The 14,735-nt window shown below is 34.8% G+C and overlaps 1 protein-coding gene across 1 annotated transcript; it reads right to left on the reverse strand.

Annotated features, from left to right (window-relative positions):
- Positions 1 to 9,910: 9,910 nt before the first annotated feature.
- On the reverse strand, positions 9,911 to 14,289 carry LOC113717552 (lignin-forming anionic peroxidase-like). The gene is made up of 4 exons (XM_027242284.1): positions 14,071 to 14,289; positions 13,100 to 13,291; positions 12,304 to 12,469; positions 9,911 to 10,299 (listed from the first exon to the last, which is right to left on the reverse strand). Exons 1-4 carry the CDS (start codon positions 14,287 to 14,289, stop codon positions 9,911 to 9,913), a joined length of 966 nt encoding a protein of 321 aa, XP_027098085.1.
- Between the last annotated feature and the right edge of the window lie 446 nt (positions 14,290 to 14,735).

A 14,735-nucleotide genomic window follows, 5' to 3' on the forward strand; every position in this document is an offset into this window, starting at 1 on the left:
CCATTTTGTTTTAATAACGTTCCACCACGCTCGGGCCAGTCCTTCAAATTGGAACACTGCAAAGTTCACTTGCCTTTGCTCAGTGTAGTTTAGAGCTGTGAAGATGTTAACCATGGTTTCTACCCATTGTTCAACTACGTCCGGATCGGGCCCTCCAAGAAATTTTGGAGGAGCAAACTTCTGGAACCTTTCAAGAGCCTTATCCTCACCCATCTCAAGGTTCTGGGTTTGGTTTACGGGTATTTGGCCTTGTTGATCCACCAGTCTTGCCAAGTTATCCGTCATTTGTTGCATTGTCGTCGCCATTTGGTGTCCAGTTGCAACTCTCGGTCCCTGCTCTTGCTCGGCTGAAGTTTCTCTTTCTTCTCTTGGTTCCGGGGCCCGCTTAGTTCCACGGCCTCGACCACGTCCACGACCACGTCTCCCCTCCATATATTTTTTTTCCTCTCTCTTTTCTTTTCTTTTTCCCAAAAAGTAATGTAGTGAATAAACGCAGTGAGTTGACTAGAATAACTAAATTCTAGTATACCAAATACATAAAAGACATATACACACATAACACACCATATATCAAGGAGACGTATCACATTAAACAAATAATCAAATGCGGTCAATGGTACACGTGTAGATGTTAACATACCACAAACAAAGACAAGGAGTAACAGTATAAGGACAAATCAAAAGAAAATGGGGTATATCGTCCCAGTCCCAGTTAAAATAACCCCGTCCACTCTCTCACGTCACTTTCTATTTACTAGATGTCCGCAGACCTCTTATACTCATTCTAGCCGGACAAAACCTGTTCATGTTTCTAAAATACAAGTCTCAAGTACCTAGTAGCTAGCATCACCTCAACTCTGGAGTACTCGGGCACGAGAATCCGAAATAAGATAATTCACATCTCGAGCTGGCCAGTCCCAAGAGTAAACTATCTACAATCGAGATTCCTATCTGACGTACCTATCTATGGTCCTCAGATATCATAAGAACATTTAAGGCTTATAACAATTCACAATTCATAACTTATATTCGAACGAGCACTTAGTCCTTCATACTTATTCACCACTCAGCCCAGACTCACTCCGCGCAAAGACCACGCGAAGCAGGCTCTGATACCACCTGTGACAGCCCCACATCCCCTTAAGGCGAACCAAAGGATTCGGCGGACCGCCTGCCCAACTCTCGCCGGGACTCAGTTGTTCACTTCAACCCTCAAACAAAGCCAGAATAAACCCACAAGAATAAATATAACGACGATCCAAAACTTAAAGCAAAACTTACGTACATTACTATCTCAAAAGGGAGTACAAATATCGAATATACAAAGGTTCTCAATTCGTCATACATCCAGCCCGTGCCAAGCACTAGGGCGAGAACCATTACAAACCAAAAAAACTAGACTACGCTAACCTACACTGGGCTCTCGTCCTTGCTCGCATCCCCCTGTTAAGGAAAACAAAACTAAATGGGTGAGTTAAAAGCTCAGTGAGGTTTCGAACACATAGGCAAACAATAAATCCAATGCATTCACTACATATCACCAACAATCCAAGATACATGTACAACATAAAGCGATAAACACATTCATTAAAAGGATACGGGCTCACAGGGAGCCATTCATTCGTTCGTTCATTCGTTCTCCTGTCATTTCCCCTTATTCCTCAAATCATTTGAAAATGTATTTTTGTAAGTAAAACCCTCGTTCGTTCATTCATTTTGTTCACCCCCTTTCTCGACGTTGGCCAAACTCCACCAGAATTCAAGGTAATATTCGAGTATACCAAATTCACCCAGGGTCACCATATCGCCCGACCGAGTCCGCTTCTGGTTCGAGTCGATCGGTAACGAAGGGCAGGGCCCAGTTCAGCCCAAAGGCTTACATACATGCGCATATAATCGTTCAATCATTGAAAATTGCACAATCATTTAGGTCGAGTGCGATAAAGTACACACTCGCCTAGAAAACTCGTTTTGGCAATCATTAAGAGCAATTAACACATTACCAAACAATAACAACAAGCCATGAAGTCAAGGAAAATATAGCAACAAGGAACACTCACCTATTTAAGCAAAATAACGTCCAAAGTTTCCTTCCGGATACACCCTCAATCACCAAGGTATCCTAATATAATCAAACGAACACATTATAATTCAACCATCAAAGATGTAAGTGAGTCAAAGAAAAGTCGAATACGTACTAGTACAAAGTATAAATATGGTTTTGGTAGTGAAAAGAGTACATTGAAACCAAAGGACATAAGTAAAATATTTGTAAACTTAGACTCACTTGTAAAACTTTAAAATCGCTATTTGAGTCGAAGTGGCAAAGAAAACGTAAATACCCTAGATGGTTCGCGTGGTATTCGCTCTCAAGCCTTACTCAAGTCGCAAGTATATCGACCTAGTTCTCGAGCGTAAATTTGGGCAGCACGCCCTTTGTATTTACCTATTTTTCAACCATTTATGGTTTCATTCTTTTCCTCAATCAAACCCAAAGTCATATACAAAATCATCTCATTTCAATAGCCATTCCATAGGCTCCAAGTCATACAAGTACAAAATCAAACTAGGAGCATGTACGGAAATGAAGTTTAAGTTGGAAAACAAAAGACAGATTTGACGTTGTTTTGTGTAACGGACACCACCAAAGCTACGCTTATCGGATTGGGGTAAAATTTATACCGTTTCGAAGCTAAGACAAAGGCCTATAACTTTGATGAAGGCCAGTCAGTCCAGTTTGTAGTGTATCTAAGTCAAAATCTCAAATAACAGAACCAGCATCTCACATTCGGGCTTGTTGACCGCCTTATGCATAAATGACAATAAGTCAGGCTACCGAAGTCCAAACGAGGTGATTCTAGAGACGTTGGAAAGCTAAGACATAGAACTAAAACTTTCATGTTTTGGCTAAATGCTAGTTCAGTATGTATCAAGGTGAAAAGATACGATCAGATTGGTGCACTGTCAAAACTGTTCACTGACTTTAATCCTATGGTAGTCAGGGTATTTCCATCTTTTTACAGGATATATTGCTCCGATTGAGATGAAATTTTGTAGGCAACTATAAAACATCATTCTATACAACTTTCATGTTTTGTGATAAGGCTATTTCGGCTTCTAACATGGTGAAATAGAACCCGGCAGAACCAGGGCAGGTTATCATCCAAGCTGGAATTTATGCTTACAAATTAGAAATTTCTTTAGGCCAAGTAAACTAACATCTAAACACTAGCTATTTCACATATCAAAGCTATCAAACCATAACCAATCATTAATCTTCATATTAGGGCAGAAAATTCACCAAGAAACTGAAATTTTCATAAACCTACTTCAACCCATATAATTCTCTCACAAAATTACTAATTCAACAACTATAACCACAAATTGCCCATTAATTGAAGTAAAGAAGGAGTTTCTTGACAATTTACCTTATCTCCCTAAGAAAGATGGTAATTTAGGCTTTGTCCTCCAAAAATAACTCCACAAACACCTTGGAAACTACTTGGGAAGTAAGTTTTATGGGGTGGTTTGCAAGTTAATCGGTTGAAACTTAAGATTTGGGCAAGAAATTGAAGTGAAAGATGAAGATTTTCTCTCTCTTTTGCTCTCCAAATTTTGGCCAGCTCTAGGAGGAAATAAAGATGATCTTAGTCAAATTTTGGGTTTAGTAAAGGTGGAGGAAAAATAGTCAAAGTCCAACACCAACCAAAACGCGACACTTGGCACCTTTTGTTTTCAAACTTATCCTCTTGTCTCTCCAACACTAATCCATTTGGCAACCTCTAATTATCTCTAAACACCTAGTAAATAATAACACTTAGCACCAACCTCACTTAGTCACCAAAATTATATCACACGAGCGGGTTAACGCACTTCAAACTAACGTACACTAACTCATACTAGGAAAATAATTTTAAAACTGTACTTACCTATAAAGTACATAGAAATTTTAATATTTTAAAGGACAGTATAAAATATAGACAAGGAAATAAAATATTGCTTAGGAAATGTGAAAATTTTCGGGTTCTCACATTTGGATACTATGTTGTCGTTGTTGATTTAAAGTTTATGCCTAGGGTATTTGGTTGAACTATCTATGATTGCTATGTGTTGATCTCTTGTTTATTTTGGGCTATTATCTTGATTAAGTTATTTAGCAGTTTTGATTTCAAAATCATGATTAACTAGCCATTAATTGTGGTAATCTCAAGGTGTTAGATTTGCAATGAAAATTGGAATTCGACACTGCTTTATAGAAGTGTTAAACCTAGGGAATACACTAACGAAAGTAGAGGTGCACCTTTGTGGCTTGTTTTGTAGTAATTTCATAGAAATAAATGAATTTATAGTTGATTTAATAACCACGAAAGTAAGTATGGATTAGCTATAGATATGGTTGGTACATCAGTGAAAATGGATATCACGTACACAAGAAAATTACGCCATGATTTAGCCGAGGTTTTAGTACTAATTTAATCAGAAAGTTGCACTAGCATGAGTAGATAGGTATTCCATTACTCGAAAAGCTTTTATTTGCAGTTTTCTTCCCATTAGTAGTTTAGATTTATTAGTTCTAGTTTGTCAAGAGTCTAAATAATAGAGAAAGTATAGTAATGTCGGTAGTTGCCCGTCTTCCCTATGGGTTTGATCCTAATTACCCTATACTCACTCACGACTCGTATATTTGCCGAAAATCATGTGTGGCGTAGTTTAGGAAATTATAAATATAAAATTTGACTATGGATTGATCTTTATTACTATATGCATACCCCGTACACATCATGGGTGATACGAACGTCGCCAATCTTGTGATGAAACCCGTGAGAGATTAGACTCAGGATCGACAAGAGGATACTAAGCTTGGAGCGGATGACCTCAACCTGTTAATCACGTGGTTAACGAACCTCGATATTGGTAGAAGACGCCACAATCTAGTGTGATTCTAGATTAATAAGTCACGAATACTTAGAGAAATTCTAAGATATTCAAGAAGTCTTGGAGAAACCAAGAAAACTTTCACATTTTATTGTATTGATTGAATAAATAAAACATGACCCAAGGTAGGCTATTTATAGCCATACAAATAGAAGACCTAAAGTGCAATAGAAAAGACTAAACCTAAAGCAAAACGGAAAAGGCTAAACATGGCAAGGTTCCTACAATATAGGAACCTAGAATCGGCTCCTACATTTTAGCAAGCTGGCCGAATTATTCCTTGAAAGGAAATGACTAAACAAGACTCCAAAGTGACTAACTAGATGGCTAAAACAAATACTCGAACTAGGAGAGAGGTCAATCGTGATCAAGCTTCAAATCTTCATGCTCAAGTCCTTCCGTGCCCTTTTTGACAACTTCTTGACTTTTAGTGCTTCACATAGTTTCTTATTCTCGAGCTCATGTAATTGGGCCTATTGGAACTTGAATCTTGTTCGATAGTATAGTTTGATTCGTATCAATGGGGTATTTAGATTTTACTAAAGTTTGGTGCATGGTTGAATCTCGTCAACCTTCAAAAAGATATCCCCTAAAAGCCTAGAAATTATCCAGGAAAAAATAAATTATTCCTTTCATAAAGCTAAAGCCAGAATAATAGTCCTAACTAATTATCTTAAATAAAAATAGAGCTTTCCAAAGACAAATAGGACTCTTTGACTCTTTTTCCAGAGTTGCAGAAAATAATCGATCGATTTTCTGACATTAGTCTCTTCTGCACTTCTAAATTCCGGAACCTCTTTAAGATGCATCTGTGTTTAACATCAAATAATCTTCTTAGCGACTCTTTTTAAAATCTTTTATTCCAATTCTTAAAAAATCAACAAAACACAAAATTTAAGTTGAATCCACACAATAATGAAATAATCTACTAAAATGAAAGGAGAATTGACACAAAATATATAACAATTTAGTATACTATCAAATTCCCCCACACCTAAACAATGCTTGTTCGCAAGCATTACTAACCTAAAATTCATAATCAAAATAGCAAGCACTTCATAGTATATTCAACTAACACAAGTACCACATCTCTTTCAGAATTTCTTCAAAATCAAGAGGCATAAGAGTTAACAACCCTCACAAGGATTTTATTATATATGTACTCAACACTTAAAAGTGTTTAGGGATTAATTAACTGTAAAATCAATACAATGGACTGACATTACCTTAGACTTGCAAATATTTCATATCTCCACCACTAGATAGTGAATTTAAATGCAAAAATCAAAGCATCTTTACTAGGGGTTGTAATGGGGCTCAGGTGTAGGTTAGCTAAATGTAAATATGTCAACAAAATATCAAAATTCATTGTATGAATTCAATCACCATCTTTGTACACATTCATTGCCCAAGGCACTCCAACAACTTCATTACACCAAGAAGTGCAAACATGGCAATTTGCTAGGGTTACTGTAAACATCTTGACAAACTTTTGATGTAACAATGCTAGAAGGTTTTTACCTTGGAATTTGCTATGCATGCAAGTCACTTGCCTGAAAAAGAATTAGAACCATGTGAATATTCAATCCCACAAAATTATCTGCCTATTAACTTCAACATGCTATGGGTGCAGTGATCTAGATTTTTCTCTTTGATGCTTTATGTGTCCTCCTATTCTTATAATTGAAATCACTTAACTCCTCATAAAATTTATGGTCCACTTCGATGGTATTTTTTGGCATGTTTGTTTAAAATTTTACTATAATTTATTGTAGTCTTTTAGGAAAATCTTGGTGTTTATCCAAAACACCTAAAGACTATCGGGTCGATCCCACGAGGAAAATTGGACAATTACCGGCACTACTAAAGTTTCTCTATTATTTAGACGATCAATGAATTAAAAGAAATAAAACTATGCTAAACTTATGCAAGATAATAGTAAATAAAAGCTCCTTAGGCTATGGTATCCCTAACTACTCATGCAAATGCTATTTTTGGATCATTGATTCCCACTATCTTGGCTAGCTATGACGTAATTTCCTTATGCATGTGAAACCTACTCTTGTAGTGAATCAACTATACTTATAACGAATCCATACCTACTCTCATGGTTATGAAATTAGTTACAAGTTAATTACCTCTATGAAATTACATGAAATGAATCACTAAAACTACAAAGGTGCACCTCTACTCTCGTGAGTGTACTCCCTAGGTTTAGCACTTCTTGAACTAGTGTTAAATCTCAATTTTCATTGACGAAACAATACCTTTAGATAATCATAATTAATGGTACCAAGTTAATCATGATTTAAAGAGCTAAAGTGCTAAGTAACTTGCTCAACATAATAGCATCAAATAGCCAAATAATAAACACTAACAATCATAGAAAGTTCAACTAAACCCAAGGCATAAACTTTAGAAACACATAATAATATATAAATCCATAACTTGTATATTAACTAAACTTGGAATCAAGTACAAAAGATAAAGAGTTGGAAAGGAATGTAACCCTTGTCACATGAGTTCATCTCCTTGCCTTCTTCATCCTCCAACCTCTTCTTCATCTAGCTAATAAACAAGAAGGATGAACTAACTAGCTAAACTATCCTATACTATACTAACCTAACACTAAAAAAATGTGACTACATTTTTGGTAGTATTCTTGCACTCTCCAAGCTCTCTCTAATCTTGAAAGTCCATGGCTATTTATAGATGATTTAGTCAAGAAATGAGGCTTCAAACATCCCTTTTTACAGCTGCAAAGTGGTTGTCAACGTCCATCAATAGCTGTGAATTATTGGAGAAGGAAACAAGTTGTACAAGTGGAGAGCAGCCTTTTCTGACCAGAATCCGGCCAAGAATCCGGCCATAATCAGGCCGCATTGTCGGCCGCATTGCTCCCCTGCCATTCTTAGCAATTTCTGTCCAGTCTTCAATGTTGCTCCAACTCTGCCTCAATTTAAACTGAACTTTTCTTGATGATAGAAGCTGAATTAACTCTTGACAAAAACATGAAACTTGTAGTCCTTTGAGTTAGCTTTCCAATGAATCAAGAATCACCTGATTTGGATTTGTGTAGGCCAAGAAATGACAGAAATACCTTGACTGCTCACTGCCTTGTCTCAGCTTCGACCATAGAAAATTAGCTACTGTAATTCGGCTTTTTGGCCTGGAAAACCTTCAAGCTGGATTTCGATGTCTTCATAAGATTTGTATATCTATCTCTTATTTTCAAAATGGCTCAAGAATCATCGCAATCCGATCATTGTAACTCAAGTTATAGCAGAAATACGAAGATGTGTCAAAACTGTCAACTTTCCGTTTCATCCAAATGGAGTATATTTCCAACTCCTATACAAATTATGGACAAAATGCAAGTAAAAAGTGACATGAATCTCATTTAATCACTTAAGAGCATTTTACACCAATTATAGCCACAATGATCCATTTTCTTCCTACAATATTGCCAAAGTGACTAAAAATAACATAAAATATCATTCAAATATAGCGTAAATTAGTCACTTATCAGTCCTCCTATTCTTATAATTGAAATCACTTAACTCCTCCTAAAATTTAGGGTCCGCTTCGATGGTATTTTTTGGCAAGTTTGTTTAAAATTTTACTATAATTTATTGTAGTCTTTTAGGAAAATCTTGGTGTTTATCCAAAACACCTAGAGACATCATAATATTTCAAAAAAAAAAAGAAAAAAGAAAAACCTTCCTTGCCATCCCACCACTTGCAATCCACCACTAGCATCCTCTGTCATCCACCATTAATATCCTATTTAATGTATTTTTTTAATATTTTTATTCAAACTTGTCGATGTTTGGATAAACTTTATATTTTAAAAATGCAAAAGTGGGCTGGCCAAACAAACCCTTAATTTAGTGCTCAAAACTGTTAGTTAACTGGCCTGCCTAGTTCACTATTAGTTTGTCAAACAGGCAACACTAGCAAGTTTGTATTGCCACAATTGGCCATGAAGTCAAAACCATTTGATTACCTATTCCATTGCCTATTATTTTTCGAAAATTTGGCCAAAAAAGTCCCCAAAAAAAAAAGAACATTAGATTATGACATTGCTAGAAAACTATCGAGGTTGATAAAGACCTCCAACAGAAGCTTAAGCAAGTGATTTTAATTTTCTTTGCTAGATCGTCAATTAAAAAAGGAAAGGCACAAGAGAGTACTAATTTTGATTGTCAGGCCAAGTTTGTGTTCAATCAGATGACACAAACTGTATACAGATATGAAGTAGAAATGAAATAATTCGAAAACAGAATGAGGTTAAATGTTACAAATAAATAGAGTAGGGTAGCAAAGTGGGAGAATTTGAGATTTTAGGGGGTAGATTACTGTACGTACTTTAACCACTGGTGTTGACCCAGTGGTCAAGAAAAGATTTTTAGAGTTCTCTTTGCTATCGAATTCAGAATTCGAATTTTGACCAACAATTAAGAGTGAATAGGACGTGAGAAGGGTGGAAGGGCAAAGGAAAATGAAACTGTGTTTTAACCTTAAAAGTATGCCTTATGTGATAACATTATTTATTGTCATGAAAGACTTAAAATGAACAGCTGAATCCATACAGATTAGTGTGTGCCTCCAATACAAGCGCAAGTGTTTTTATTTTTCTTTGCTAGACCTCATAAAGAATAGCTGAGTGGCAATTCCAAAGTTGTCACAAGTTTTTTTTTTTATTGTTTCCCCTCTTTGGTTACATTGACTTCGAATAATTACTAGAGTAAAGCAAATGAAAAAAGAAAAAATCACTAAAATAATTGCATTTTTGCTTTTATTCAAAATTTTGAACACTTACAACATGAAAGAATAAAAAAACAAAACTCATGAGTACAAAAGAAACGTTAATCAGACTTCATATACAATCATACCATATAGAGAGTCAACAAATTTTGTGATACTGAAAACAAAACTGAATCGGATCAATCATAACCAAAATGATGTTGACTCTCTAGTTTATAGCACTGCAAACACGTCTAATGATCCCATCTTGACCTGTAAGGGGGCTTAAATCGCCCATTTTAACCATTGCTGCACCAAAATCGGACGAGAAAGTTTGAGGATTTTGGCTATATTCGGTAACAAATGTATCAGTTGACGATCCATTGAAAAGGGTTTGGTCTGATATCAAAAGGCCTTTCTTCTGCACAAGATTCTTGTAGTAGTTGTTGTCGAATTGATTTGGTGTCACCAAATCAAGTGGTGCCAAATTGCTGTCTCCACCGGTTGATGGGCACTGGCGCTGACGGGTGCTAGCAAAGCCGGCATCAATATCAGCACCGTTGCTGTATATCCTTCCACGGAATGTACGGCATTGTGCCTGGCCTACCGTATGGGCCCCTGCATTTCAATTTCCAGTCCATAATCGCTATCAGGATCAAAACTATATATATTCAATATGCATATAGAAAAATGGAAAATGTAAACTATTATTTACCTCTATGTCCCGTTTCTAACAGATCATATAATTTTTCATTATTTAAAATAGTTTCTATTATGTCATAATTTTCTATCTCTAAATATTCTTCAAATTCTTTGTCTTCTAAACAGTTTTGAATTCTTTGTGACGAATATAAAGGCCTTTCTCCAGTCATCTCCATATTGTCAAAAGAATTTATTTTCTGATTCTTCCCCCTATATTCCTGGGTTGAATCATTCTTACAGCTACCTTTTATACCACATTTACAATTATCTTTTTCTTCTAATCCTAAAAGTCTTATTTGTTTATTTGTAAATTTATCTTTAAATTTATTGTTTGTTAAAAAGGTATTATATGGTAAAAAATGTTCTCTAAGGAATGTTAATCCTGTTCTAGTAAGAATCATGCCATGGTATGCCTGTAAAATAAATGATAGTCCTAATATCATTTGATAAGGAAAACTCCTAATATATATTTCTGTTACCGGATATGGTTGTGTACAGTGCATGCTATCTATTTCAAAAAATAATAAAGAATTATGTAATGCTGTGTCATATGTATATGTACTTCCATCCATTTGTCTAGCCGTTCTAATATGGTATGCTTTTTCATAATATTTTTCTGGAATTAGTTCTTGTTGGATTACTATATTACTAGCTCCTGTGTCTATTACTGCTAATAATTGTGTTTCAAAATCTCCTATTTTTATTCGAGTTTTTACTTCTATTGATGTTATATTTGATGTTCCTGCTTGTAATAATTCTAAATCATAATTATGTTTTATTTCTTCTATTTCTGGAAAGATTTCTAGATCTATGTTTTCAATAGATACTTCGCTTTCTATTATTTTTCCCTTATTTAATTTTTCTATTTTTTGCTCTAAATGTTCAACTTTATTTTCTAAAATTCTTATCCTTCTTTCTAAATAATGTTCTAAAGGCAGATTTTCTTCAGTTTTTTCTTTTTTAATATTTTCTATTAAAACATATTCCTGTGCAGACTTTTCTAAACAGTATTTGCATCCTTCTATATAACATAGCTGACATTGAAACCTTAATTCTATTGACGGATATTTATTACAGTTATAACATGGTTTACTATAATTTCCTTTTCTATGTTCCCATTTATGGATACACTCTACTTCAACTAGTTCTAAGTCTTCTAACATTTTAAAATCTTCTTTCATTTCTTCTAAATATATATTATCCATGATAGTTTTGTTTTCTGATTTTTCTTACTAGAACAGGATTAACATTCCTTAGAGAACATTTTTTACCATATAATACCTTTTTAACAAACAATAAATTTAAAGATAAATTTACAAATAAACAAATAAGACTTTTAGGATTAGAAGAAAAAGATAATTGTAAAATTCAATATGCATATAGAAAAATGGAAAATGTAAACTATTATTTACTTTTGTATCCTAAAAAATTATGGAATGCAATTTCCAAAGAGCTGTAATATATATATATATATATATATATATACACTCTACTTTTGGTTTCATATATCATCTTTCTTACGGTTTTTTAACTTGTGTAAAAAGACTAAAATACCCTTGATATCTAACATTATCAAAATGGTTAAATGAATAAAGGGTTTTTGGTCTTTTAACCTAACAAACATAAAGGAGCAATCAATAAAACTAAAAATTTAGTTTATAAATCCTGTAATCTTTTGGAAAAATAAAATCATACGCCGTTTGGTTGCTAAGTTTTTATTTTGCATGTACAAATGATAGAAGTGGTTCGGAATGAGCATCTGGAAAATATTCTAAAAGAATATTCTACCAATTTTTGCAAATTTGATTTTGTGCAACCATTTCATATGCTCATTCCGAACCATTTCATATGCCCTCAAAGTAAAAATCGGATTTTGCATATGGTTCCAAAAGTGAAAATGAAAAGAAACACAGTTATTACCTGATAGGGCAACCATTTCCCTCGGAGTAAAACCCTTGTTTGAAAATAGGGAAATAAGTGTATTAAGCTGGTGAAAGGGAGCAGGAAGATCACTGTCTGCTAGGGAACGACTGGCAGTGGTAGAATCTCTTCTTCCAAGCTTTACAGTCCACGAAGGACCACCCACCTGATATTTTGTCAATCGTAAGTATTAAGGGTGAAGGAAATGATGAACCACAATCTAATGTTTATTTTTTTCACAGTGTAATTATCCAATAATCTCATCTCATTTATCTTGTTCTGCTTTCTATTGTCAAATTTCCCATAAATTATGTTTTTTAAGTTGGAGAAAAACTGAAGGGTCTTCTGGTTTAATTATTTTACATGATCTTACATTCTGATTTTTAAAATCCAGCTTTTTTTTTACATGTTCTCAGTTGCTTTTTTTTTTTTTTTTGGCCTAAATTTTAGATTTTTTAAGAGGGAAAAGGTTACAATTTGCATTCTACCAAAAAGTAGATTTTACCATTTCGGATTAATTAATTTTTCGCAGAATCTGTAAACGATGGAGAACAACCGCTCATTAGCTTTTATAAAAAAACCTTTATAGCTTTAGTTTCACTGTCACGAATTTTCCTGCCTTTATTTGTGCTTCTCCATGTAAAATCTTTGAGAATAAATAATTTTTAATAATGCACAGAAATCTCCATATACTGCTAAAGATTAAAGTGAATAATCTACTCTTATGCATGTTATTTTGGTTTCCTTTTGTGTTCTAAGACTTCACAAATGGTTAAATACTTAAATTTTTACTTACAGCAGCGGATGAATCTCTTGCAGCAACTGCAAGAATATCTGCACAAGAAACAACTCCTGGGCATATTTTCTCCACTGCGGTCTTAGCATCCTCTATAACATTGAAACCTCTCGCAGAATCGTTATTCGCCTTTGATGTCTTCTCACTTTGAATTGTAGGGGTCTCATCAAGCAAAACTGATCCATCACAACCCTGTAAAAGAGCAGAACCAAATTTGATTAAGCACACACAACCAGAGCTAGCAATGATTAACTATAAGGATTAGATCTAGTTATCCTTTAATATAATTTGAATTTGAGTAGACCAATTTTGTTTTTAGATTCTTCATAATGCTTTTATTCTGCCTTAGACCTGGTCAAGTATACAATACTTATTGTGCAGTATGCACCATGTGTAAGAGGGCTTCCACCTTTCTGAACAATTAAAGACGTACCCATGCCCATGTAAACATTGGCGGCCACCGAAAACAGTACAAGTTGAATAGTGGAGTATACAAGCTTTAGAAGGTTTTGGGTGCAAATCAGTAACAACAAAATAGACTTGTTTCAAATTTTGAGAGGTGAGAAAACAAAAATTATTGTATTTATCATTATTCAAGCGTGCCCATCATGTCGTCCTCATCATGTGTGAATAAGAAATGCTGGCATTCGGATCCGTCCTAAAAAATTCGACCCAAAGGAAAGAGAACTTTAAAGTGCCTGGGCGGATCTGAATTCCAACAGTGCCCTATGAGTAGCTAGGCAGCATTATGAAGCGTACAAGTTGAAATGGACTTACAAGATTAGATAAAGGATGAAATTTATTTTTAGTGCATGAAATGTATTGCTTGCACTAACAAACCCAAACCTAAACTCACCAAGCAAGTTAAGTTGATGTATGTGTAAACTGTACTACATGAAAATGTTGTGTAACTTAAATCATTTTTTGAGAAATAACCGTAAACTATCAAATATGTTTAGTTATGGACTAACCTGCACGAAGCAATCATGGAAATGGAGGCGAATCAACGACGCGGCCATCCTCCGTTCACACGATATCGCTGACCGGACAGTGGAACGGATTGTAGTGAGAGCATTAGGGCAAGTATAATCATAAAATGTAGGTGAAAGTTGTGCTTTACAACCAAAGCTCGAAAGAAGAAGCAGTAGAGATAGTGCAGAAATTGCACCAAAAAATTTGTTCACAGCCATCACCATTTTCAAGAATCTTGAAGAAAATTACACCTTGCAAAATTTTTAAGAGAAGAGGAAAAAGTGTTTTTCTTTTTTTCTTTTCCACGTATGGATGATTCATAGAGCTTAGAGACTCACACAATTTATATAGTTGCATTATGGCTCTGTGTAGTGTGGAAATGTAACGCATTGATACATCACAGCGTAACATGTAAGAAGCTGACTTGTTCCTTTTGGTATTGAAGATTCTTCAACGCAAGGCTTCTCACTTTTCAACGCACGGCTTTATATAGGACCAATTCTCTTATTGTATCAGAGATGGATTGATAGATTAATTTGAAGTCAACTGTAAGAAATGAAGTAGGTATTGCCGAGATTTCCATGTAAGGCATTAATATATCACAGCGTAACGATTATGTATGTTTGTGAATGTCGTTTTAGCAGTTAGAATCAATTTTTTTGGT

Source organism: Coffea arabica, chromosome 11e, assembly GCF_036785885.1.
Source record: "Coffea arabica cultivar ET-39 chromosome 11e, Coffea Arabica ET-39 HiFi, whole genome shotgun sequence".
Lineage (NCBI taxonomy): Eukaryota > Viridiplantae > Streptophyta > Magnoliopsida > Gentianales > Rubiaceae > Coffea > Coffea arabica.

Coding starts and splice junctions, on each gene's coding strand:
- LOC113717552 (XM_027242284.1), bottom strand. CDS start 14,289: ATGGCTGTGAACAAATTTTTTGGTGCAATTTCTGCACTATCTCTACTG. Junction 13,292..14,070: donor TCCATGATTGCTTCGTGCAG/GTTAGTCCATAA, acceptor GCTCTTTTACAG/GGTTGTGATGGATCAGTTTT. Junction 10,300..12,303: donor GGAAATGGTTGCCCTATCAG/GTAATAACTGTG, acceptor ATTGAAATGCAG/GGGCCCATACGGTAGGCCAG.